The sequence below is a fragment of the Vombatus ursinus genome, unplaced genomic scaffold (assembly GCF_900497805.2).
Source record: "Vombatus ursinus unplaced genomic scaffold, bare-nosed wombat genome assembly UNPS02014811.1, whole genome shotgun sequence".
NCBI classification, from domain to species: Eukaryota; Metazoa; Chordata; class Mammalia; order Diprotodontia; family Vombatidae; genus Vombatus; species Vombatus ursinus.
Genome location: NW_020954589.1, coordinates 10,181,393 through 10,207,591, shown reverse-complemented (window position 1 = coordinate 10,207,591; position 26,199 = coordinate 10,181,393). Strand labels below are relative to the sequence as shown.

General features: G+C 45.0%; 1 protein-coding gene across 1 annotated transcript in view; it reads left to right on the top strand.

The window, feature by feature from the left end:
• The window catches only part of GRM4 (glutamate metabotropic receptor 4), a 293,779-nt gene that overhangs the window by 193,228 nt on the left and 74,352 nt on the right, over positions 1-26,199 (top strand). Inside the window, exons 4-5 of the mRNA XM_027876584.1 lie at positions 7,084-7,238; positions 11,273-11,413. Of these exons, the coding sequence (XP_027732385.1) occupies positions 7,084-7,238; positions 11,273-11,413 (296 nt within the window). The remainder of the gene's footprint in view (positions 1-7,083; positions 7,239-11,272; positions 11,414-26,199) is intronic.

Here is a 26,199-nt window from a genome sequence, read left to right as displayed (position 1 = left end):
ACAGACAAAGAGACAGTGGGAGATGCACAGAGAGACACACAGAGATGGAAAGTGGGTGTGGGGGGAGACACGAAGGCTAGAGATGAACCAAGAGAGAGTTGGGGAAAGGGGCAAAGAAAGAAAGATGGGGAAGGAAGAAAGAGAGGGACAGAGAGAAAAAGGAAGGATTGAATTGAGAGAGGAAGAGGCAGAGAGAGACAGGGAGAGAGTTGGAGAAAGAGGAAGAGAGACAAGAAAGGCTAGAGGGGAGGAGACAGACTGTGAGCACTCCCAGGACCCCGCCGCCATATCCCTGCCCTCACAACTGGACTTAAGGATGGTTGAAGGAGTTGTATTCTAATGTTTATTAACTAGTAAAATTCCATTATCAGCCAGCAGATATGTAAATGAGTTGTAATATCTGGTTCTGAGAAGGGAGAGAAAGAAGAGAGGTGTGAATCCTTTGCCCCATTCTTCAGGGGACCTTTTGGTGCTGAACAGCTTAGTAAATCAGCAGCGGAAATATATATTGTAACATATATATGGGTTAGGCTATTTTTTTTAAGGTGTTATTTTCTTCAATATTTTTTTGGGTCTCCTTTAGCAAGCTGTTGACTTATTTTTCATGATTTTCTTGCATCACTCTCAGTTTTTCCTCTACTTCTCTTGCTTGCTTCTCAAAATCCCTTTTGAGCTCTTCCAAGGCCTGGGACTGATTCATATTTTTCTTGGAGGCTTTGGATGTAGGAACTTTGGCTTTGTTGTCTTCTTCTGGTTGTATGTTTTGATCTTCTTTGTCACCAAAGTAAGATAATATAGTCTGACTCTTTTTGCGCTGCTTACTCATGATCCCGGCCAATTACTTGAGTTTTAAACTCTTTGTTAAGGTAAAAGTCTGCTTCCAATGTGAAGAGTGTACTGTCCCAAGCTTCGGGGGTTTGTACAGCTGTTTTCAGAGGTACTTCTAGGGACCTGTAAATTTTCAGTTCTTCCAAGGTGCTATGATAAGGGGAGAGGTGTTTTCTCTCCACCACCACAACAAGCTCCACCACACCAGCGCTCCTCCTCGCCCCAGGACCATCCCTCAGAACTCTGACCCAGATCCAAGCACCAGTAAAGCAAGAGATTCCTACCTCAGCACTGGCAAAGAGATTCTTGAAATCCCCCTCTGATCAGCCACTCGATTCTCCCTCTGTCTGTGGGCCAGAAGCTCAGGAAAAAGCCACGGCCCTGGGCCGCGCTTGAGACTTATGGCTGAGACCTAGCTCTTCTCTCACCACAGTCATAGACTTTTCCCACTGACCTTCTAAGTTGTCTTTGGCGTTCCTGGGTTGAGAAGTTTGGAAACCACCACAGCTGCCCGCAATTCAGTCCTCTGAGGCCTGCTCCAGGGTCGCTGCGGCCTGCTCATCCACACCGCATTACGCTCCTCTCCCCGCCCGGCGCAATATACCTTTCTGATCAACCATCCAGGTTGTCTTTGGCTGGAAATTTGTTTCACTCTGTCTTTTTGTGGGTTCTACTGCTTTAGAATTTGTTTAGAGCCATTTTTTTAGGTATTTGGAGGGCTTTGGGAGAGACCTCAAGACAGTCACTGCTTTCCCTCTGCCATCTTGGCTCTGCCCCCCCCATGTATATGTATACATACATATTTATACACATATATCCATATAGACATACATATTTACACAGACACACACAACTAGGTGCACAATGGATAGAGTGCCAGGCCCGGCGTCAGGAAGACCTGAATTCGAATCTGGCTTTAGACATTAGCCACTTAACCTTGTTTGCCTCAGTTTCCTCATCTGTAAAATGAACTAGAGAAGGAAATAGCAAACCATTTCAGTATCTTTGTCAAGAAAACCCTAAATGGGGTCATGAAGAGTCAGACATAACTGAAACAACTCAACAACAGCAAAACATCTCATACCATATATAGTCTTCTGTCTCCCTGTCTCCCCATTCTGTCTTCTTCATTCTCTATTCTCTCTCTCTTTTCCCTTTTCAGTAAGGAATGTAGTGAAAAGAGCATTAGATTTGGGGCCAGGACCTGAGTTCAAATTCTGGCTCTGCTATTTATGATCAGTATGATTTTAGGCACCAGTATGATTTTTATTTTCCTGCTCTGGTCCTCAGTTACCTTCTCTGTAAAAAGAGGATTGAGAAAGTAAATGATCTCTAAAATCCTTTCTGTATCTAAATCCTATGATCCTTTCCTCCTTTGTTCTCCTCTCTCCCTCCTGTCACCCATTTCTCCCCTTTTACTCCCTTCTTCTATCTCCTCTTTCCTTCCCCCACTGCTCTCCCTGCAGTGGCAAAGGAGCAGACAAGTCTTGTGCTGTGGGAGTGAGCAGGGTGAGCCCGATGGCAGAAGGAGCTGAGACAGACCCAAGTCTAGGATGGCAGATGAGTCAGGGAAGCAGCAGGCTGGGTAGAGACCTGAATACTAGACCATCATAGCCTTACCCTCCAGAGAGCTTCTGGGGTGTGTGGGGGGATTAGTAGCTGAGACCCAGCCTGCATTGGAGACAGATGTTTAGAACTCAGCAAATGTGGTCTGTAAGGTTGCCAGGAAAGTGTCAGTCGCTCATGACAAGCTGGGGGAGAGGGGAAAAAGAGACAGGCTGAGGATTCAGCGACTTTGAGAGGGCCCAAGGCAGACAGGCTGGGTGATGCCACAGTGCCCAGTGGCACGTAAATTGGGAAAGGAGGGAGAATCCATCTGGTAAGGACCCTGACACAAACTTTTTTCCTCCAGGTTGGTCAGAAAAAAAATATGTACCAAGTCCTATAGCTATTCACCTTCCTACCTGGACAATTATTACAAGCCTAGCACTCCGGAGCTCCCAATTTGATAAAGGGGTGGTGAGTGGGACATAACACTTGCCCTTGGGGAGATCCCAATCTGATGGGGGATGAGTGGCAAGAATGAAACTAGTTCAGATCTTCAGAAAGCTTCCATTCAGATGGAGAAGACAGCACTCGGCTCCAAAAATGACTCCCTCTCTGCTTGGGTGAACATAGTCTCTACTTAGACCATCCCCATCCCCAATCTGCTGTTTCCTAGAACTCTGGGACCCACACCTCCTACTGCCCCCGTTGCTTCCGCCGTCGGCTGCCAGATATTCCCTTAACTGCTTTTTAATCAACCACTGTATTGACAAGGTCTTTATTACTCCCTAATTGTGTGAACATCTTTCCCCAATTTTACTCATTAAGAATTGATTTAACAAAGCAGTTGGGCTGCTAAGCCCTTTCTGGGTCCTGCTACACATGCTGCTATCCTTCTGTTTCCCTACGAGTTCCCCTTAGCTCTTGGTGTGACCTCTGCCCCTCTCTACTTGCTCTTAATTGTGTATCTTCTTAGATTTCTTTTTCTTTTCTTTCTTTCTTTTTTTTTTCAATAAGGTCATTCCCTGTTATGGGTGTCAATTCATCTCCCTCCCCTAATTTGAATTCACAGCTCAAAAACTGTCCCATCCAGGAAACTTTGCCAGATTAACCCTAATTCTGATTACTCCTCGACTCTGCAGAATTCAAGCTATACTAGATTTAGCCTACGTGGTCCTTTTTCCTATGAGTTTTTGCTCTTGTCTCCCACATTAAACTCCCTGGGAGCAGGGGCTGTGTCTCTGCTAACAAACTGAGGGCAAGGATTGTGGTTCTCTTTTCAATCGGGAGCCTCTTATTGGAGCTTATGGAATTATACATCTAAAGCTGGAAGGGATCTTAGAGTCAGTCAATTAGCACTTATTATGTGCCTACTGTGTGCCAGGCTAAGTTTTGGAGATATAAAGAAAAGTAAAAGACAGTCCCTGCTCCCCAGCAGCTCACAGTCTGATGGGGGAGACAATATGCAAACAACTATGTCCCAGAAAGCTATATACAAGATAAATTGGGGATTGTTTCAAAAGGAAGACATTAAGATTAAGGAGAATTTGGAAAGGCTCTTTATAGAAGGTGGGACTTTAGCTGAAGCTTCAAGGAAACCAGGAAAGGAAGTTGAGGAGGGGGAGTATTCTAGGTATAGGGGACAGCCAGGGGAAATGCTCAGATTTGGGAGATAAGAATGTCACATCAAGTCCACTTGTTTTAAAGATGAGGAAACTGAATCACTTAACTGAGAAGTTAAGGGATCTGCCTAAAATCACCAAGAGTAGGATTTGAAACCAGGTCCTCTGATGTCAAATTCAGCACTCTTTCTGCAGGATAAGAGCTGTTTCTCCCATCAGACCTGGGGCTCCCTGAAGTCGGGAACTGTCTGCTCCCATCAGTCAGCCTGGGGGCTCCCTGAGATCAGGGAGTGTGTGTCCCTCTTTTTCCTTTGTTCGTCCCCATCACCAGCAAAGGACATCGGACAGCAGAGCAAGGAGTTGACAATTTGTCAAGATGCAGTGGATAGACTGGGGGAGTCTCGAGTCAAGGAGTCTTCGTCCTTTGTCTCAATCACAGCTGGGTGATCTTAGGCACGCTACTTAAACTCTCTGGGGCCCACTAGTCAAACAGGCATAGAAACATCTGGTCTGCCCAGCCTCACAAGGCTGTTGGGAGGATCAAACAAAACGATGGATGTAAAAGATTGTGTAAAGGAAGTCCAAAGTCATGGATTCACAGAACATCAGAGCTCAGCTAGGCCAGTTCTCTCATTTTACAAAGGGGGATACCTGCTTATGTGACTTGTGCAAGGTCACACTGCCCCAGTGTAGATGTTATGAGAATCCAACCTGATGGAGGAAAGGATGGAGATACTGGGATTTTGTTCTAGGCAGGAGAAAAATGGGGCAAGGGGAAGGTTGGGGCTTCAGTAGAGAGGTGTTTAATTTGTCCTCAGCTACGGGAAGCAGGAAGCTGGGCATCAGACTTAGATCATTTTTGGAAATCCACATGCATTCTCAGAGGCAAATGGAGTAAAAATAAATGTGGGTGACTTTGTGGGGATGGTGTGGGTCCGGAGTCTGGGGACAAGGGCCGGATGCAGGGAGGGTAATAATAGGAATGTGGGTTTGGGTTCTGAGAAAACTACCCATCCCTACTATTAGAGATGACCTGGGAGCCACCTGGCAGGTGAGGGGATTGTGGGAGGAAAGCAATAGGAGGAGGAAGGAGTGAGTAGAGTAGATAGATGTTCGAACAGCTCTGGCTGAGGTTTCTGGGAGGAGGAGATGGCCACAAAGGGTTGAGGTGGGAGGGGGGAGACAAGAATTTCTGGAAAATCAGCCCTCGCCAGAAGCTCTCTCTTAGATAGGAGATGTTATTCCCCGTTGGGTACAAAAGAGGATCTGAATTTATCAGTCCATAAACGCCCTACCTTACGTAGCAACACTCCACTTCTAACCCCTTTCTACTCACGCCCTCAGGCTGCTCTTTTTGGGAAGTACTTTTCCTTTTCAAGACTGCCCTTGGTATGCACTTGGTGTGGCCTGGTATCACCTGGATACACAGGTTGGGGGTGAGACACAAGCAGACAGACAAGTGGCTTTGTCTTTGTCTTTGGAGGATGGTCCTGAGTCCCGCCCCACTGCTGCTCCAAGGCTTCATCCCTGGTCCCTCTCTTGTCCAAAGGAGCACAACTCATCTGCTTGTGAAGTGAGTTGTGAGAAGTTCTGCCGTCCACTCACTGAGTGACCTTAGTCAAGTCAACCTCTCTGAGCACCCTTCTCTCCATTTGTAAGGAGGAGAGACTCACGCCTACCTCTCCTTCTCTCCATGCCTCCTCCTCTTCCCGAAGTGATGTCTGGGGTACAGTTAGAGGGATCCCTTTCTTCATTCATCCAGCACTTACTAAATAACCAGTATGCTGCTTGCTAAGATTTTTTTCCAGCTCTCCATCTCTTCTTCCCAGTTTCTAACTGGGAGAGATTCAGATGTTGAAGACAGACAGATCTTGCCCTGCAGAACTTAAGAGCTTCTAATTCACATTTGTAAACAGTTTGCTAAGTGCTTTTATCACAACAATCCTGCAAGGTTAGTAATAATAGCTGACATCTATATAGAGCTTTAAGATAAACATGACCTCATTTGATCCTCGCAGCAGTCTTTGAGTTAGGTGCTATAGGTATTACCATGCCCACTTTACAGATCAGGAAACTGAAACTCAGAATGGTGAAATGATTTCAGCCCAAGGTCATGCAGCTGGTAATTGGCAGAGCCAGGATTTAAACCAATGTATCTCTTGCCTCCAATGCTAGCTTATTAAGCACCCTAACTTGATTTAAAACAAAACAAAACAAAACAAAAAATTAGAGGGATGAGACTTGTCTTCATAGAAAGAGCTCCTAGCACAAAGGCAGACTCTGCAGTGAGCATGGCAGACATGCCCTAGGGGAGGGGGAAATCCCCATGGAGTGGCAAGTCAGGGAAGGCTTAGAGAGGATGGGGCCTGGGGCTGAGGGCTGAGGAGGGCATTTCAGTACAGAGAAGGACATTGAGCAGAGGCTCCAAGACAGGGAAGACATGCATTGGGGTGGGTGGAGGAAGCTGCTTCTTCAAATGGGGCTAAGAGGTGCTAGGCAGAGATAGTACTGAGTGAGCAGGTGTGAACCCAGTGTGGCTGAGGACATGCAGGTGCAGGATTAGAGTTTGTGGATGCATGACCAAAGTGGGCACTGAGGTAGTAGGGGGGATTGTAGATATGCTGGGGATTTGGGGATTGTGAAACATATCTGAGACCGGGACCTGAAGATGTAGGGCTGGTGCTGAGGACTAAGGAGGTAGATGTGCCACTGGGGCTCGTGTAGTGATTGTTTTCTGTAGATGTGGGCCTGGTGCCAAACAGTGGGTATGTGGGTGGGTAGGGGGATAGATCTGTGCCTGGGGGATGAGGCTGTGAGTCAGGGACCTGTAGATGTAAACTTGGTCCTAGAACTTTGGGGGAAGGGGAAGGGTGTTAGATGTGAAACTGAGGGATGTGGCAGATATGGGAGAGGGACCTGCAGATGTAGGGATTGGTGTTGAGGGATGAGCGGTGGGAGTGAAATAGATGCCTGCGACTGGAGGACTTAGCTATGGGGCAATATGAGGTAGAGGACCTGCATGTGGGTGATGGGACCAAAGAGGTAGATGTTGCGGGGGGGGGATCCATTTGTTATCTGTCCTCCACAGGCGAGTGTTGGAGGCAGCCAGGAAGGCCAATCAGACAGGCCACTTCATCTGGATGGGCTCAGACAGCTGGGGCTCCAAGATCTCTCCGGTGCTGCACTTGGAAGAGGTGGCTGAAGGCGCCGTCACCATACTCCCCAAGAGAATGTCTGTGCGAGGTAGGCAGGGTACTGCTGCCCTTCTTTTCCCTCCCCATCCCTAGGCCAGGGAGCAGGCCTGGGCCCCGTTCCCATGGAGTCCCTTTTAGCTGGGAGGTGTAGGCCTTTGTATGGACCTTGAGGGTGGGTTTCTTCTCTTCCTTTGCCCTGTCCTCATCCTGAAAGGAACAGGAATCAGGAGACCTGAGTTCTAAATGTGGCTCTGCTCTAGTTCTTTTCTCACTGTATCACCTTGGATAAGTCACTCTAGGCCTCAGTTTCCATCTCTGTAAAATAAGGGAACTGTGACAGATGATCTCTGAGAGCCCTCCAAGCTCTAGAATCAACCAATAATGTGCCAGGAACCGTGCTGGATTTGGGGATTCAAAGATAAAAATGACCTGGGGGTGCTTACCTTCTCTCAGAGAAGATAACACACACATATGTAAAGCAGTGGAAGACATTGAAAAAGAAGTAGAAAACATATACAAAAGAAACGCTAATAAAATCCTATGTTGTGTCAGGGGGAGGCAGCCCCTACCCATCTCTCCTGCCGCCCTCCACTCCCACCTCCTTTCAAGGCTCTTTGATGAGGCTAGATTCTCTTCCGGGGTCCGAGGAGAGGGGAAGAGGAGGTCATGAGCTCTTGGCATCCCTACCTCCCGAATGAGAGGCTAGTGAGCACTTTGCAGGTGATGGGTCCGTGAGAGTCACTCCAGGGCGGAACCCATCGATCTGGCGGAACTGGTTTGGCGAGCAAAGCGTGGTAATAACCTTAATTGGGTAGCATGCTATGCTCATGGGGGAGGGCAGGTACCTCTTGCTCCTCCTGTGTCTACCCCCTCCTCCCACCTCCTCTCCTCTGCTCTCACCAACCCTCCCAACCTCCACTTTACTCACAGCCTCTCACCCCTTCTACCCATCTCCTCAGGCTCCAATATTTCTCTGACCTTTCTCTAGCGGTAATAACAAGATGTCTTCACACTCCTGAAGTGCCTTCCACTTTTCCAAATGCCTCAGTGCCTCTTATCTCCTTTAGTCTTAGATTTGCTGAGTTTTAGAGCTGGAGGGGACCGTCAGGGTCACTGAGTCTAATCACTTCTTCATTTTACAGGTTAGGAAGCTCAGGGCCGGAGGGGAGATGTGACCCAGGTCAGGAAGTGGGTTAGTGGAAAAAGAAGAAGAAGAAGAAGACCTTCCCTCTCCTCGCTGCCAGCCTAGAGCTCTTTCTGCCATTCTGGGCTGTGTCTCAGGGATCTGTACTCAGTCATCCAGATGATGGCACATTTAGCCATCCCTTCAGGGTACAATGCTATTTCACCCAAGTGCAGAGGGCATTAGAGTACAAGCTGGTCACCATCTGATCACAGATTTAGAGAGAGAAGGGAATTTAGAGTCCATTGAATCTAACCCCCTGATATTGCAGATAAGGAAACTGAGGCTAAGGGAGGCCATACAATCTTGGAAAGAGTTTTAGGGCTAGTAGGGATCTCAGAGGTCTTTAAGTCTGAACACCTTCATTTTATGGATGTGAAGCCTGGGGTTCCTGGAGGTGAAGTGACTCAAGATCACGGGGCTAGTAAGTGGCAGAGTCAAGATTGGAACCCAGATCCTCTGACACTAACTCCAATCAGAGTTGGAAGGGTCCTCTGAGGTCAGCCAACCTCCCACCCCATGGAGAGCAGTTTCATTTACAACATTTTTGGCAGGTGGGCATGTTGCTTCTGTTTGTACAAATCCAGTGATGGGGAGCTCCCTCCTATCTATTGTCTTCATTGTTCTGTCTCCTTATAGGCAACTTCTGTTTTCACTAGAAAACATTGTCAAGTACCTGCATTTATGTAGGACATCCATAAGATGAGAGGCAGGTTAGCCTAGTGGGTAGGGTAAGCAGAGTGGTGAAAGGGGAGGAGAAGGGCATTGGATTTAGAGTCAGAGGCCATGGGGTTGAATCTTGAATCTTACACTTATTACCTGAGTGACCCTCAATTTCCTCATCCGGAGAGGGTTGAATTTGATGACTTTTAAGGTTTCTTCCTGCTCTAAGTCTATAGAGAACTGACTATAAAGGCCTGGGTTCAAATCCTGCCTATTATACCTGCTGACTCTGTTACCCTGAGCAAGTCACTCAAATCCCTCAGGCCCCCCCCCAGTCAAAAAGTGGCAAAACAGTTGCTAGTCTGCACTCCCTGGGAGTTCCTCATATCAACAAAATAAATCATAGATCCAGGCAACAAAAACAACAACAACAAAAATCCATAAAATGGCTCTTTGTGGCAAAAAGAGACAAAATTACAACACACTTAGGATCATAGATTTAGAGCTAGAAGACACCTTGGCAATTATTTAATTCAGCCCAGATGGGGAAGTGGAGACTCAGAAAAGGGAAGTGATTTATTCAAGGTCACCCATCTAATTGGGGAGGGAGATGCTTAGTCACAACCCCAATCCTTTTATCAGGTACCCTTCTTTCTGTCCCTAGATCAGACACAGTGGGTTCTGTTGAGAACCCTAAGGAGAGAGGCAGCCTGATGCTGTGGCAGGATCCCTAGATTGGGAGGCAGGAGAATCTACTGTGTTCTTCACAGTTAGAGAAAGGAAGGAAGGAAGGAAAGAAAGAATGAAGGAAGGAAAGACAGAAGGGAAGGAGAAAGGGAGAAGGGAAGGAAGAACAGAAAGAAGGAAGGAAGGAAGGAGGGAAGGAGGGAAGGAAGGACAGAAGGAAAGAAGGAATCATTTATGGAACACTTGCTATGCGCGAGGTCCTGTAAAGTAAGAACTTTACAAATATGGTCTCATCTGATCTTCACAACAACCCTGGGAGGTAGATGTTATGATTATTCTAATTTTATAGTTGAGGAAATTGAGGCAGAAAGAAGTTAAGTGACTTGCCCAGGGTCATACAACTAGTAAGTGTCTGAGGCCAGATTTGAATTTAGGTCTTCCTGACTCTAGACCCAATGCTTTATCCGCCGAGCCACCTAACTACCTCTGAATTAGAGGGGGCCAAAAATGAACTGAATTACCTAGAAAAGTGGAGAGTTTCCTTTCGCTAGAAGTGTTCATACAAATGGGAGATGACGACTGGCCAGGAATGCTATAGTGGGGGGTTTATGCTTCAGGAAAACTGGATCAGTGGTTCCCATGTAGTGGTTCGTGAGCCCTTGGGGGTTCACAATAATGGTCCAAGGGATTTACCCTGAATCTTTTAATGGCACTTCATTCTTTAATGACAATTATTTACTGCTTAATTAAATAATTATAAAGACTGTTATGAGGAGTATATTAAATTACCTTGGGGGTTGACAATATGTTGTTCTATTGTTGTTGAAGGGGGTTCAAGGAACCCAAAACATTGAGAATCACTGGACTAGGTAATCTCTGAGCTCTGAGGTCCCTTCCACATCTGATGTTCTATGATTGTATTAATTTGCTGAATGATCTGGGGCAAACTACCTCCTCCTTTTGGGGCTTCTTTTGAAAATGAGATGATCTTTAAGGTTTCCTCTGGTTTGGGTAACCTGTGATTGTTCCAGAATTCTGTCTGGCCTTCACCCAAGGTTGATGTGACCATTGTTGACATGATACATTGACCATATGGTGAGGGGTTGGGGAAAGGTGAGAAGAAGCTAGGAGATGGAGTTTGCTAGTTTGGGTCCAAGATAGTAGGGAAACTGGCTGCATAAAACCATTGAGTTATTATTTTGACCTTAAATACATAAACAGTTCCAAATGCACACCAGAACACAAAAAGAGGATTCAATATGAAACTATGAGTGTCTATTTCACACTGCTTGCTTTTTAGACTTATTGATTTTACAGAGGAATAGTGAAGAGATACAACTTACCTAAGGTCATACACTTAGTAGCAGAGTCTGGATTTGAACCAGGTCTCTAGACTTGAAATCCCTTACTCCTTCCACTATGCCATTATCCCTTCCCTACCAGTGTAGCTGCTATGATGTGGGAGGAGAAAGAAAAGCTTATTGGGAAAGGTCAGACTCTGACTGCTCTCTCTTCCCTCTCCCTCCCACCCACCTCAATGGGGGGATCAGGTTTTGACCGTTACTTCTCCAGTCGGACCCTGGACAACAATCGGCGAAATATCTGGTTTGCTGAGTTCTGGGAGGACAACTTCCACTGTAAACTGAGCCGGCATGCCCTGAAGAAGGGTAGTCACATCAAAAAATGCACTAGTGAGAGCTGGGGGCTGGGGTTAGGGCTGGGCTGGGACGAAGGCTGGAGGCTGGGGTTGGGGAATGGTGGGAGGGGGAGGGGACTAACGGGGGACTGGGAGGCAGAAGGCTGAAAATAGAAGTGACAAAGCTGGAAGCTGGGAGGCAAGAGGATATGAGAACTTTGAGAGGGGCCTGAAATAAAGGCAGTGACAGAAATTATAGAGGGAAAAGGGATCTTGGATATTGAGAACTACCAGGCAGAGGTGGGGCAGAAGACGGAAGGGAGGTCTTAATCTCCCAATGCTTTGATTATAGTGGGCACTCAAGAAATATTTACTGAATGAAGTCCCAATGGTAGCAGCTGGAGGGAGGGAGACTAGGAAGGAAGGGGCTATTGCACTGGGTGATGGTGTGGCCACTAGCTGGGGAGATTTATCCTTGGATGAGAAAGTGTGAAAACTAGAAGCAATGAGTTGACTAGAAGCCATGCCACATGAGGCTTAGTTCAAGGAGCTGGGAATGTTTGACTTGGAAAAGAGAAGACTGAGGTGAGACATGATAACTGTCTTCAAGTATTGTGGAAGCTGTCATGGGGAAGAGAGATTATTAGACTTGCTCACTTGACCCTTGAGGACAAGGTCTGTACCTAGGAGCAATGGATAGAGGTTATGGAGAAGTAGATTTAGGTTTGATTTAAGGAAATATTTTCTAACAATTAGAATTGTTTCAAGATAGAATGGACTGCCTTGGGAGGTAGGGGGGCTGCTTTTCCCTGGAAGGATATAGACAAAAGCTGGACTTGTCAGAGGTTTTGTCAAGGGGATTTCTTATTCAAGTATGAATTGGGCTAGACAATTCTGGGGTTTCATCAAATTTTGAAATTCTATATTTATTTGGTCCACTCTCTGGATCTCCCTACCTTAGGGGAGGGTCTGCTCAGGGGGAAGCATGGGAGAGGACAGATGCCTGATCTGTCTGAGCTTTGAGCCATCCCTGCCTCATTTAACTTTATTAGGTTTCTTATATTTGTAGCTCCTTGTCAGTTCTGGGTCAGGATCTTATTGATGCTGGGACACTTCAGGGTATTGGATCAGGATATTGAGAAGACAGGGTGGGACTAGGAGAGGGGGCAATGGTGGCATGAGGCTTTTGGGACTAATTTCCTAGAGGTTCTGGGGCAGGGACCAAGGGATGGAGTATGGGGGTGGGCTGGAGGGTGTTGCTGAAATCCTGTGAATTCACAACTGGTTGAACGTCATTATCCAAAGAGTGTAGTTGATATATGAGTATCATCCTGGAGGGAGGTCTCTAGCAGAGTGCCCCAGGGATCTGTCCATGGTGCTGGGCTGTTCAACATTTTTATCAATTACTTGGGTGAAGACAGAGATGACATGTCCATCACATTTTCAGAAGACATAAAACTCAGAGAGATAGCTAACATGCTAGGGGGGAGAATCAGGATCCACAAGGATTTTGACAGGCTAGAAATGATGGGCTGAATGAAATTTAATAAGGATACATGTTAAGTCTGGCACAACTATACAAGTATAGCACAGAGGGAAGACAGGATGAGACAGCAGTATATCTGGGGAAAAAAAACCAAACCAAAAAAAAAAAACCAAAAAACCAAAACCAAACCTGGAGGTTTCTGGATGGCAGCAAACTTCATATGAGTCAGCAGCATGATAGGACAATCAAGAAAGCTCATAAGAGTTTAAGCTGTGTTCACAGAAGCCAGATATCCAGAGTGATGGAAATGATAATCCTGCCCCAGCCAGAAACTGTCAGGAATATAGGGTTCCATTCTGGATGCCCCATTTTAGGAAGGACATTGAGAAATAGGAGCTTGTCAGAGGGCAGCTAGAATGGTGGTAGTGGTGGGGGAGCAGTTCAAGTCATGATATATAAAGCTTAGTTCAAGAAAATGGTGATATTTTGCTCGGAAAAAAGAAGACTTAGGGAGGATGTCCCAAGGAAGAAATGAGAAAACCTACTTTCCTCTCTTTGTAGAGTTAGGAGATTATGGGTGTGGAATGTTGCATATAGTGTCAGACTTGGTCGATGTGTTGATTAATTTTGCTGGATTTTTTCACCCCCACCCCTCATTCCTCTTTATTCTTTATTATAAGAAATGGCTCTGGGGGTGGGGGAGGGTGATATAAAAACAGAAGGTTTCAATAAATTTTTAAAAAGACATAAAGAGGACAGGATAGCTATCTTGAAGTGTTTGAGGGTCTTTTATATGGAAAAAGGGTTAGACTTACTCTGCTTGGTCCCAGAGGGAAGAATCAGAATCAGTGAGTGGAAGAGGAAGAGAGATTAGTCAGGCTGAATAGAAGGAAATACTTTCTATTAGAGTTGTTTAAAAATAGAATAGTGAAGAAATGAGTTCTCCATCACTAGAGGTCTTCCAGGGGAGGCTTGGACTTCTTGTCATCTCTGTTGTAGAGAGGACTCCTGCTTGTGGATAGATTGGCCTCTGAGGTCCTTTCTCACTAAGAGAGTCTATGATTTGATGGTGGAATTTCTGACTTTGGTGACTGGATGGGAGGAAGATTAGTTTGAGGTAGGGGAGTGTTGGTACCAATCAAATCATACCACATAGGTATCATGACTCCATCTAAGGCTATTCCAGGCTTCCTAGTGAGTGTCTCCGGGGAGAGATTGTGTGTTTGGGGGTGGGGACGTGGGTTGGGGTCAGCGCTTCGCTCAGAGGCTGCTGGGCTTCTCAGAAACCACTTTGTGGATTCTGGGTATGTGAGTTTCTCTCTCTCTCTGTCATCTCTTTCACAACACCTTAAACTTTCCAACTTTCACCCATTTCCTCTGTGTGTATGTGTGTGTGTGTGTGTGTGTGTGTGTGTGTGTATTTTAAGGGGTGGAGGGGCCTATAAAGTGCACCTGGACATCAAACAATGGAGAGACTGTCTGCTCTGGAAATATCACCATATTCTATCAGTATTGAGAGGCAGCCCTAAATTTGGAGTCAGAGGACCCAAATTCCAGTCCTGGTTCTGCCACTTATTACTTGAGTGACCTTGGGCAAAACACTTCTCCTTTGTGAGACTCAGTTTCTTCCTTTGCACAACAAGGGGATTGGACTTGCTTGACCTCTAAGCTCCCTTCTACCTTGAGAGATCATTGATCTTCATGGAACAGATACCATTAAGCTCATTCCAGTCCAGCAAGTTCTCCACTCTGGCTGCCCCCTTTGGGGGATGTGAGAGGGGAGATGGAAAAGTGATGTCAATGATGGGGGAGGAGAGGGGAGAGAAGGGAAAAGGGAGGGGACCAAGGGAGCTCAGGCACTTATAGGTCACATATATAGGAAGCTCCCAGTGTGACAATGCCACCCTCTAGTGGCCAGGGCACTGTACAAAAACCTGGCCCGCTGGTTTGGCACTAATGTCATTTTATTTTTTGGTTCATGCCTATGAGGCAGCTAGATGTCACAGTGTCTAGAATGCTCTGAAGTCAGACAGACCTGAGCTCAAATCCTGCCTCTGACGCTTAATGTTTGACTCCAGGCAAATCCCTTTTCTTCTCTCCAACTTTGTTTCCTCACCTCTGCAATGAGGCTAACCATAGCCTTTACCTCCCAGATCATACCTGTAAAGTGCTTAGCAAACTTTGAAGTGCTAGAGAAATGTTAGGTGGCATTATTTCATTTTTCTGATCATTTCAGCAATTCTGCAATTGAGAATCTTAAAGAATTGTCTGGGGGCACTTTGAGGTTAAATGACTTGTCCCAAGACATAAAGCCAGAATGTGACAGAGCAGAACTTGAATCCAGGTTTTCCTGACAAATCTCACAGTAAAGTACTGAAACCTAAAGGTCTCTTTGTCCTTACTCAGACCCCTGAGTTCTGGGCAGGACCAGTCCAAGCCCCTAGCAGGTCTCTTACAATGAAAAAAACTGTTTTCTACAGAGGTTAAGTCACATCCCAATGTTCATAAATGATCATAGCTGCCATTTGAACCAAGGTCTCCCAACTCCAAGACATGACAGGGCATGGCTGTCCTCCATGCCTGGAATGCCCTCCATCTTTACTTAGGTGATGAAGCAGATAGAGTGCTGGGCCTGGAGTCAGGAAGACTGATCTTCTCGAATTCAAATCCAGCCTCAGACACTTACTAGCTGTGTGACCTTGGGCAAGTCACGTAACTCTGTTTACTTTAGTTTCCTTCTTTGTAAAATGAGCTGGAGAGGGAAATGGCAAACAGCTCCAGTATCTCTGCCAAGAAAACCCCAAGTGGGGTCATGAAGAGTCGGATACAACTGAAATGACTGAACAGCAACAACTTAGAATACCTGGATTCTTCGGCAGAAAGATTTTCCTGGTTCTCCTAGTTGCTAGTCCCTTCCTTCTGAGATTGCCTTCCATCTGCTCTCTGGGTATAATTATATATCTATTTACTTACATTTGTCACCACCACTAGATTGTGAGCTCCTTGAAGGCAGGGACTCTTTTTTGTCTTTTTTGTGTCTTCCAGGTCTACTGTCAATGGAAGATCCTCCCCTGGGGGGATGGTTAAGGAGGGGATGGTCAAGGGGGGCCAGGGGGATGGTACAGAAAGAGAGCACTGAAGTCTAGGAATCGGGAGACTGAGGGTGTGAGGCATTCGCTAGTCCTGACACTGACATTGGCCCAGAACAAATTGCTTTCTCTCTTTGGGCCTCAGTTTTCTCCCTTGTAAGAAGAGGAGGTTGGTTTAGGTGGTTTATATGATTCTTTTCAACTCTAACACAGGGTGCTTTAAGTGACTGGCCAGAACTGGAGAGACAAGATGAGAACCTTCCTCCTGGACAAAGATCAAGTGTTGTCTCTCTTATTATTTTTTTTTTTTTTTTGCCTTTTTTTTTTGGTGAGGCAATTGGGCTTAAGTGACTTGCCCAGGGTCACACAGCTAGTAAGTGTCAAGTGTCTGAGGCTAGTTTTGAACTCAGGTCCTCCTGACTCCTAGGCTAGAGCTCTTTCCACTTCACCACCTAGCTGTCCCCAAATGTTGTCTTAACAAGAGCTTCTGTATTTAGAATAGTGCTGTGCGTGCTGTAGGTGCTCAATTAATTGATGTTTCAAATAGACCCTGGGTACTCCAAAAGCTACAGTTGGGTGGTTGGGAGGGGTGGGTGGGAAAAGCAGCTCCCGAGATTGGTAGGACCATAGATTTAAAACTAAAAAGGACCATAGTTATTGAGTTCAATCCCACCCTTTTACAAAAGAATAAACAGTCTGAGAGAAGTTAAATTACTTGCCTAGGGTCACATAACCAATAAGAGCTCAAGGGGGATTTGAACCCAGGGCTACTGGGTTCTGACATTATATCTACCCACCTTTATACCATGCTTCCTCTCAAGGGGGTTGGATCATGACACTTCCCACTGCCATCCTCCACCTGAGCCAGTTTCCTCAACGGCTGGGGCTACCCCTAAAGGCTTGGCTGAAATATAGGCCCTGAGCCTGCTGGGTAAAAGCCTGTTTGGGGAATGGTAGGAGATATTGTCTCCTCCAGCTGATCCCCAGGTGAGAGTCCTTGGGATTTGCTACATCTGGTAGTGACCTGAGTCAACCATAGGCTCTGGTATTTTCCTACCCCAGAAGTCCTTTCCTGATCTCCCACCCTGATTTGACAACCCCAAAGCTATGACCATCGGGGATCTCTGCCAGACCTGGAGAGTTGGTGCCCTGTTTTTATCCCCATTCTCAGCCATCCACATCTTTATTTCTTTTGTCAGCTCTCTCCACTCTTTTCCTCTGTTCCATCTCTCTTTTTTATAATGAGGACTGACATTTATATAGCACTTTAAGGCACATAAAGTACTTTGCATACATTTCCTCAATTGAGCCTTCAAACAGCTCAGTAAAGTAAGTAGTAGAGGTATTGTTACCTCCATCTTTCAGATAAGGAAACTGAGGCTCTCAGAAATGAAGGGTCTTGCCCAAGTTCACACAGCCAGTGTGTGGCAGGGCCAGGGCTTTAATCTGGGCCTCCTGATTCCTAGTCCATGACTGTATTATGCCATCCAGTCTCTCCTTTGAAACTGGGATTCAAAGTCATTTCTTTTGGGAAGCCGTCCTGGATCAATTTCACCTGACTCACTTCTTAGATCACTCAGTTCCACTTCAGCACTTATAGATGGTAGTTCAATTTAGTTCAATTGATTTAAATTCAATTCTGATGATTTAGAGTTGGAAGGGATTTTAGAGGCCATTGAGGCCCTTCATTTTATAAGTGAGGAAACTGAGCCCTAGAGAAGCTTAAGTGACTTACACAGCTAGTAAATGTTTGAGGAAAGATTTGAACCTGACTCTTCCAAACTGAAATTCATAGGATCATAGATTTAGAGTGTGGAGGGACCTAGTTGTAGTAGTAGCAGCAGCAGCAGCAGCAGTAGTAGTAGTAGTAGTAGTAGTAGTAGTAGTGTTGTTGAGTCATTTTTCAGGCATATCTGACTCTTTGTGACCCCATTTGGGATTTTCTTGGCAGAGATACTAGAGTGGTTTTTCATTTCCTTCTCTAGCTCATTTTACAGATGAGGAAACTGAGGCAAATACAGTAAAGTGACTTGTCCAGGGTCACACAGCTGGTAAGTGTATGAGGCCAGATTTAAACTCAGATCTTCCTGACTCCAGGCCCGGTGTTATATCCACTGCCCCCCTAGAGAAGGGACCCCATCAAGTCCAACACCCTCATTTTATGGATGAGGAAAGTGAGGCCCAGGGGTTAAGTGATTTGTCCAAGGTCACAAAGGTTACACTTACTAGTGTAGTCAGAATTTAAACTCAGGTCCCATAACTCCAAGTTCAGCATTTTCACTGCATAATACTGCCTCTGCAAGTCAACAAATATTAAGCACCTTCTGCATATAGGGCTCTATGACAGGCACTGAGGAAGATACAGAGATAAATACAACTTTGTCCTTGTCTTTAAGGAGTTCCTAGTCTAGACTGAGGCATCAGATGTAGACGTGGGCTGTGTGTCACCCATCAGACTGAGGGCAGTGACTGTCTGTCCCCCACCCAACGAGGAGCTCCCTAAAGGCAGGGATTATCTATAGCCTCCTTATTTCATTTCTTGCAGTTTCTAGCACAGGTCTGTCCATTCAATAAAAGACCTGAGGAATGATTGCTTCCTGAATTAGTTGGGAAACTTGCTATGTATAAAGGAAAGTCACGAAGCATCCAGGTTGGGGCTTTGAGGGAAGTATGCCTGCTCCATCAGAGATCAGAGCCTGTGGCGTCTCCCTCTTCTATTTCTCCAGTTTCTTTCCTAGGACCTTGTACCCAAGAGTTGCTTAATAAATACTTGCTGAAATGACTTGCACTGACCCTCCTGCATTTCCCGTAGCTGTTTGGGGGGTAGTTGGGCACTGCAGAGAGGAAACTGCTTCTCTCCTTCCTTGATTTCCAGCCCCAGGCTTGCTTCCCTCCCACCTCTCTGTCAGCCAGTGAGTGCATGGATAAGAGCAGTAAACAAGGGAAATGGGGCATCTGTCTTGTTGACAGCCCTGCCAGCGAGGTGATGGTTGGAGGCTTGAAGAGGTGACATGTTTACGGAGAGATAGGAGAGATTTACTGCCTGTCTGCTCCCTGGGGGACTGGGGATGGTGCCCAGTGCTCTGAACACAGGTGGGGGGGCACAGACACCCGGGCACAGTGGGCTCGGGCAGGAGGGAGGGGGCTCCCTTCCCAATTAACCATGCACATGCCAAACTAGAATTGGGGTTGGTGTGTCAAATTTCACCTTCTTCTGTTCTGTGATCCTTCAGAACTAAATTCTAGGCCAGGGGTGTCAAGCTCAAATAGAAATGGGGCCATTAAAGTGTATGTTAGGATTCCTTCTGTACAGCGTATTGACTGAGAAACCATTTTCTATGTTTTATTGTATTTTTATTTATTTTGTTAAATATTTCCCAATTACATTTTAATGTGATTTGAGCCTCATTAAGGAGTGTTGTTCAGCCCCTGGGCCATACTTCCACAGCCCAAGCTTGGGCTTTTCCAGAGTGAGGACTTCAGCTCTCCTAGGGACTCTGCTTCTCCTATCTAGCAATGAGATCATTAACTAATGAATTAATTCAGCAATCATTCATAAAGTGCTTAGTGTATTCCTAGACTGTGCTAGGCAGAGTGGGGGCCACAAAGAGGAATTATAAGGGGTCCTTGCCCTCAAGGAGCATACAATCTGGAGAAGGGGTGGTGTTAGGAAGTCAGGACTACAAAATACCATAATATAAAGTTGAGTATGGTAAGTTGTATAACAAACAAGGTGTAATGATGATGATGATAATAATAGCTAGTAGAGCTTTTAGGTTTGCAAAGTGCTGATCCTCGCAACAACCTATCAGGTAGATTTTATTCTTAGAGAGTTCATTAATTGACTGCGGTGTTGTGGGCAGAACACTGGATTTAAAGTCAGAAGACCTGGCTTCAATTTTCAGCCACTAGCTGTTCTCCCATAAGCAAGTCACTTCTCCCCTCTGGGTCTTATTTTCCAACTCTAAATCTTTGATCCTTTGAGACTGTGAATAAGCCTTGGATAATCTGGACAGGGAGATTTCCCTCCTTCCTGCTTTTCAGGGTCATTTCCAATCCAGAGGGTAGAGTGGCAGGATGGGGGATATCCTTGGTTCCTCTTTAATTCTAGAGGAGTCCCAGAGTTGGGGTAGGGTTCTTCCAGAGCAGTCCTTGCATTACTGTGGAGGAGGGCTTTGCTCCACACTGGAGATCTGTTTATTTAGGAGATGGGTGGTTTTTTGAAACTTTTTTTCTTGGGGACTTACAATGCAGATTCATACACTGTTAGAAATCATTTGGTCCAGTCCAAATAGGGGCTGGAGGGACCAGAAGCCCAGAGAACACAGGGAGTTAGTGGGAGAACTAGGATTTTAATCTGATACTAGTGGTTTTGCGGACCTCATCCCAGGAGGAAAGAAAGCCTACCTGAGAAAGAACAGCATATATTTCTTGGAGTTGGGAGACCTGAGTTCTAGTCCCAGGCATGGTCATTAGAAGGTTGTTACCTTGGGCAAGTTACTTTGTCTCTCTCGGCCTCAGTTTCTCCATCTATAAAGGGAGGGATTTGGAGAAAATGTTCTCTCGGAGCCTGTCTGTGCTCTGCTTTCAAACACTGTGTGTGCCCTCACTCTGTTCCCCAGCCAGCTTTCCATTCTTTGTACCAGTCTGATGGATGGGTGTAGCGATGCAGCTAATCCAAACACAATGGATGATCCCCAAATCCCTGGGACTAGAGGCTTGGGAAATGCATTTAGGATGTGCTTCGGCACAGGTTCATATCACAGAGAGTTTGCATTCACTGAGCAAGTCATGACTGATGGCAGGGATGAGGAAAAGAGTGAGGGCATTGAAACCGGCTTAGGGGACTGAGGAAAGAAAGCCCACCAGGAATGAAACATTTGTTATGAAGAATTCCCAACATGGAGAACTCCCAGATGGATAATTGGGAATGACTCTACTCCACAGCCAAGTAGCTCCTGATGGTGTTTTCCAGCCCTCTGATTCTTTCCTTGTCCAAGCAGCCAGGTCGGGGATGAGTGGGGCCTTAGAATTCAGGATCTCCTGTGGTCAAAAAAGTGCAGGACTGTGAGTGATTAGAAGTCCCAGCTCTGTCTTTCTTAGACAAATCATTTCACTTCTCTAGTCCTCAAGTTGTCCCATCTGAGGCAGGGATAATAATATCTGACCCACTTTCTGTGCTGAGAACCAATCTCCCCAAAGACAAGGGCTGTAGCCTTCTTAAATGTTGGTGAGGGTTCAAGAATACTAATGTAATGAGAAAACAAGACTGGGACAGACATTTGGAAATTAGAGAGGAGGGCAACTAAGGCAGGGTGTGTGTACAGATATTAACTTCTTACACTTATATAGTGCTTCAGGTTTTACAGAGTGCTACAGAGAGGCAGTGTGGTGTAGTAGGTAGGGTACTCTTCTTAGAGTCAGGAAGAACTGGGTTCAAATCCTCTCTCAGACACTTTCTAACTGTGTGTTGTTGGGCAATTCATTTATCCTCTCTGGGCTTCAGTTCCTTCATCTGAGAAATGGGGACGCTAGTGACACCTACTTCAGAGAGTTGCTGTAAGGATCTAGGCCTTGATTTCCTCATTTGTAAAATGAGAGGGTTGGACTTGATGATCTGTAAGATTTCTTCTGGCTCGTCAGCATCGAGTGTTTTCCTCACACCACAGTCCTGTGAGGCAGGTAGAAGGCATGTGACTATTCTTAGTTTACAGGTGAGAAAATAACTCAGAGGAGTTAAGTGACTTGCCCAGGATAACACAGCTAGTAAGCGTTAAAGCTAAGGCTTGAAACCGGTCCTCTAAATTCTGATTCCAAGATAACTGTTCTTTGGATGACACCAAACAAGGTGACTGGATCAGGGTTGTGTGGCTACAAGGAACAAGTCAGAAAAAAAAAGCTGGAGAGCAGAAGGGGAGGAGGAGCAGCTGGGAGACAGATGGGAGAGAGGAGGGCCTGTGGGCCTTGCAAGGAGAAAGAGGCTTGTTCTAGGGAGGTTCTGGGAAAGGTGCATTGGGAGCGTGTTGGGGCAGAGAGAGACCATGGGGTCAGAAAGTAGGGCACTTCAGAGCAGAAGAAACTAGGGTACTGGAGATGAATGAGAGAGAGAGAGGCAGTCAGAGACAGACACATAGGGACAGAGAAATACAGCCAGTACAAAGGCACAGAGGTGAAACGTGGAGTCTTATATTTGTTGTTGTTGTTGAGTGGTTTTAGTTGTGTCTCTCTTTCCGTGACCCTGTTTGGGGTTTTCTTGGCAAATTTGCTGGAGTGGTTTGCCATTTCTTTCTCCAGCTCATTTTACAGATGAGGAAACTGAGGCAAACAGGGTGAAGTGACTTGCCCAGGGTCACATAGCTAGTAAGTGTCTGCAGCTGGATTTGAACTTAGATTCTCCTGGCTCCAGGCCTGGTGCTCTATCTGCTGCAACACCTAGCTGCCCCTGTCTCATATTCAAGAAATGCAAGCAGTGCAGAGAGACAAAGATACAGAGATACAGACACGGAGAGAATGAGTGTTCACTCTTGCGGGGGGTGTGGTAGAATCACAGATCATTTGAGATGTTCTTCAGCCTCAATTCCAAAAATATTTATTAAGCACCTGCTGTGTACAAGATGTCCTCTGATGTCACATTCTAGTGCCTCATGGTGGTATAGAAGTGCCCTTTGGTTCTAGGAGGCTTATGCCCGAAGAGGCAAACCTCTGGCTGGGCCTGCCCAGCTGTGAAGGCTTTGATTTTGAGTCCAGGCCCAAGTCTCGACCAGAACGGCTGGGGCTGTTAGAAGGTGCTGGCCACCAGGTAGTCATATTTTTTAAGCACAGTGACCCCCTAAAGTCCATCTCCTAAGCAAGGAGAATGTCACAATCTGCCTTAGTAGAGAGAAGATTCACTCTCTCTTGATTCATTTGTTCATCCATTAATTCATTTGCTCATTCATTCAAAAAACATTTATGCCTTGTCTACACAGCATGCAAAGCACGGTTCTAGGCACCCATGAAATATATCTAAATATTAGATAAGACATGGTCCCTACCCTCAAGGAGCTCAAAGATAGCTCAAATGTTGAAAGCACTGTGTAAGGTGCTGTGGAAAAAGTGGGGGAGGGGTAAGGGGGTGGGAGAAGGGCACAGACCTTGCCCTTAATGAGTATACAAACTTGTAGGCACACTGAGATAATTATAATGCAAGTCATAACGTGATTAAGTGCATGAGAGAGGTTAAGTGACTTCACTGAAAGGCTCAAGGCATTAGTGTGAAGAGTTTGGCTCTCATTAACGTATTCACAGGATACTAATGTGTTAGGGTTTTATTTATGTTTTTTTTAATTAAATTTTATTTTGTTTTCACGAAGATCCACCTTATTTCCCTCCCAGCTCCTCTCCTACCTGTTGAAAAGGTGAGAAAAACAAAACCCCTATTACAAACCTATACAGTCAAACAAAACAAATTCCTGCATTGGCCATGTCCAAAAAGTCTCATTCTGTGGTCTGATTCTGTCACCTCACTCAGGAAGGGGGGTAGCCTGTTTAATTGTGAGTTCTCTAGATTGTAGAGGTATCAAACATGGGGTTCGATGGCCCCATTGTGGTCTATAACATTCCTGAGTACAACTGAAACTAGATTAATGTAATTGGAGAATATTTGAAAAAATAAATGAAAGTACAATAAAACATAATGTTAGTATGTGGTTTTCTAAGTCAACATGTAGCCCCAGCAGGGATCTTTATTATGATTAAGTGGCACCTAGTTTCTATTTGAGTTTGACACCACTACTTTAAAATAGTGGTTAGTCATTGTGGTCGATTATGGGGCAGCTAGGTGGTGCCATAGTGGATAGAGTGCTGGGCTTGGAGTCAGGGAGACTCATCTTCCTGAGTTCAAATCTGACCTCAGATACTGATTAGTAGTGTGACCCTGGGCAAGTCACTTAACCCTGTTTGCCTCAGTTTCCTCATCTGTAAAATGAGCTGGGGAAATGGCAAACCACTCTAGTATCTTTGCCAAGAAAAACCCAAATGGGGTCATTCACAACTGAAACTGACTGTATTGATTAGAGTTCCTGTCTTTCAAAATTATTTTTCTTCATAATACTGTTCCTAGTGTATAACTGTTCTATGGTTCTGTTCACTTCAATCTGCATCAATTGATATGTCTTCCCAAGATTCTCTGAACTCTTATTGAGGTGATATTTCACTTTTCATATGTGAAAAAAGAAAGCTTGCCTTCCTTAAAGATACCCATTAGAATGTAGGCTTCTTGAAAGAAGGGACTCTTTTTTACCTTTATATCCTCAGTGCTTAACATAGTGCCTGGAATGTAGTAGTCACTATGTAGTCTTAGCTAGGCCTAGTACATAGTAGTCACTTAATAAGTGGATGTTGTTGTCCAAGGAGACTGGAAGTCCCTTGAAGTACCATTGCTTTTACATCTCTTTGTAAAATTTCAGATGGGGGGAATTGAGGAAGGCTCCATGGAGGTAGTACCCGGTTGTAGTCTTGAAGGAAGATAAAGATCCTGAGAGGACAAGCTGAAGAGGGCGCACAAGGGGATGGCTTCTTTGGAAACCCAGAGGTGGGAGAAGGGTCATAGTATGCATGAGGAATAATGTGAAACAAAGTTGAGAAGATATGTAGGAGGCAGATTGTGGAGGACTTTAAGTGTCAGGCTGTGGAATTTGTATTTTATTCTGGTGGCAATAGGGAGCCATTGAAGGTTTATGATCAGAGGCACAAGAAGATTTTGAGTTTGTATATAAGCAAAGGCACCAAAGTGGGAGAGGACAACTCACAAGATAGGGAAAAGGTTAGTGGTCCAGCTTGGCTAGAGTATCATTTATAGGAAAGGACTTGCTATGAAAATAGGCTGGAAAGTTAGAGTAAAGGTAAAGTTCTGGAGGACCTTGAATATCAAAGTTTGTCTTTTTTCATCTGTGGGGCAAGGAGTGGAGGATGTAGAAAACACACAAATAATTTTGGATTTGGGGTAGCCAGGCTTAAAGTTTTGTTTTTTTTTTAAATAAATTTGTATATATGTGTGAGATGAGAATCATTTAATTCCATAAATTGTATCAAGAGAAAGTTCATTTCCTTTGATTAAATGTATCTGAAAAAGATCTGGGGGTGTTAGTGAACTTTAAGCTAAATATGAATCAATAAATATTGAATAGTCTCAAATGAATCCGAAATGGTGAACAAGAAAGTGAGTATAATTTTAGGATCCTACATTAAGAGAATCAAAACGCCAAGGAACTATGGAGGTGACGGTATGAATGGACTCTGCCCAGGTCAGATCACACCTGATTGGGTTAAGTGCTACATAGGAAGGACTTTGATAACCTGGAGGGGGTCTAGAGGAAGACAACCAGGATAGTGAGGGTCCTCAAACCCATGCCGTATATGGATTGGTTAAACAAAAATGGGGATGTTTTGCCTGGAGAAAAGAAGACTTGGGTAAGACATAATAGATCTCAGTTATTTAAAGGGGTGTCCTTTGGAAGAGAGAATAGTAGACTTGTTTTTCTTGACCCCAGAGGGTAGAGTCAACAATAATAACAACAGAAGCTGCAGCAGCAACAATAAAGCAGCTAGATGGTATAGTAGATAGAACACTGAGCCTAGAGTCAGGAAGACCTGAGTTTAAATGCAACCTCTCACACTTACTAGCTGTGTGATTCTGGACAGGTTACTTAACCTCTGTCTGCCTCAGTTTCCTCAACCATAAAATAGGGATAGGAATAGCATGAACCTCTCAGGGTTGTTGTGGAGATCAAATGTAATAGTATTTCCAAAAGCACTTAATACAATACCTGGCACATAGTAGGTACTATATAAAAATGCTTGTTTCCTTCTTTTTGTCATCATCACTACCATTTATATAGGGCTTTAAGGTTTGCAAAATGCTTTATAAATATTATTTCAATTGATCCTCACACCAATCCTGAGAGACAGGTGTTATCATTATCCTTCCTCTGCAAAATACTGTCATTTAATCCTATAAATGCTATAAAGGAAAAGTTAATTTTTATAGTTAAGCTTATCTGAAAAAGATCTGGGGGTTTTAGTGAACTTTAAGCTCAATATGAATCAATAAATATTGGATAGTATCTAATATTGAATGGATCTAATACAGAGGCCAAGAAAGCAAATACGACCCTAGGCTGCTTTGTTGACAAAGTCAAAGTGATGGAGACTAGCATTATTTTGCAGAGGAAGAAGCCGGGCAATATTAGAAAGTTGAAAAGAAGCACATTTTAGCTTGAGGTGAAG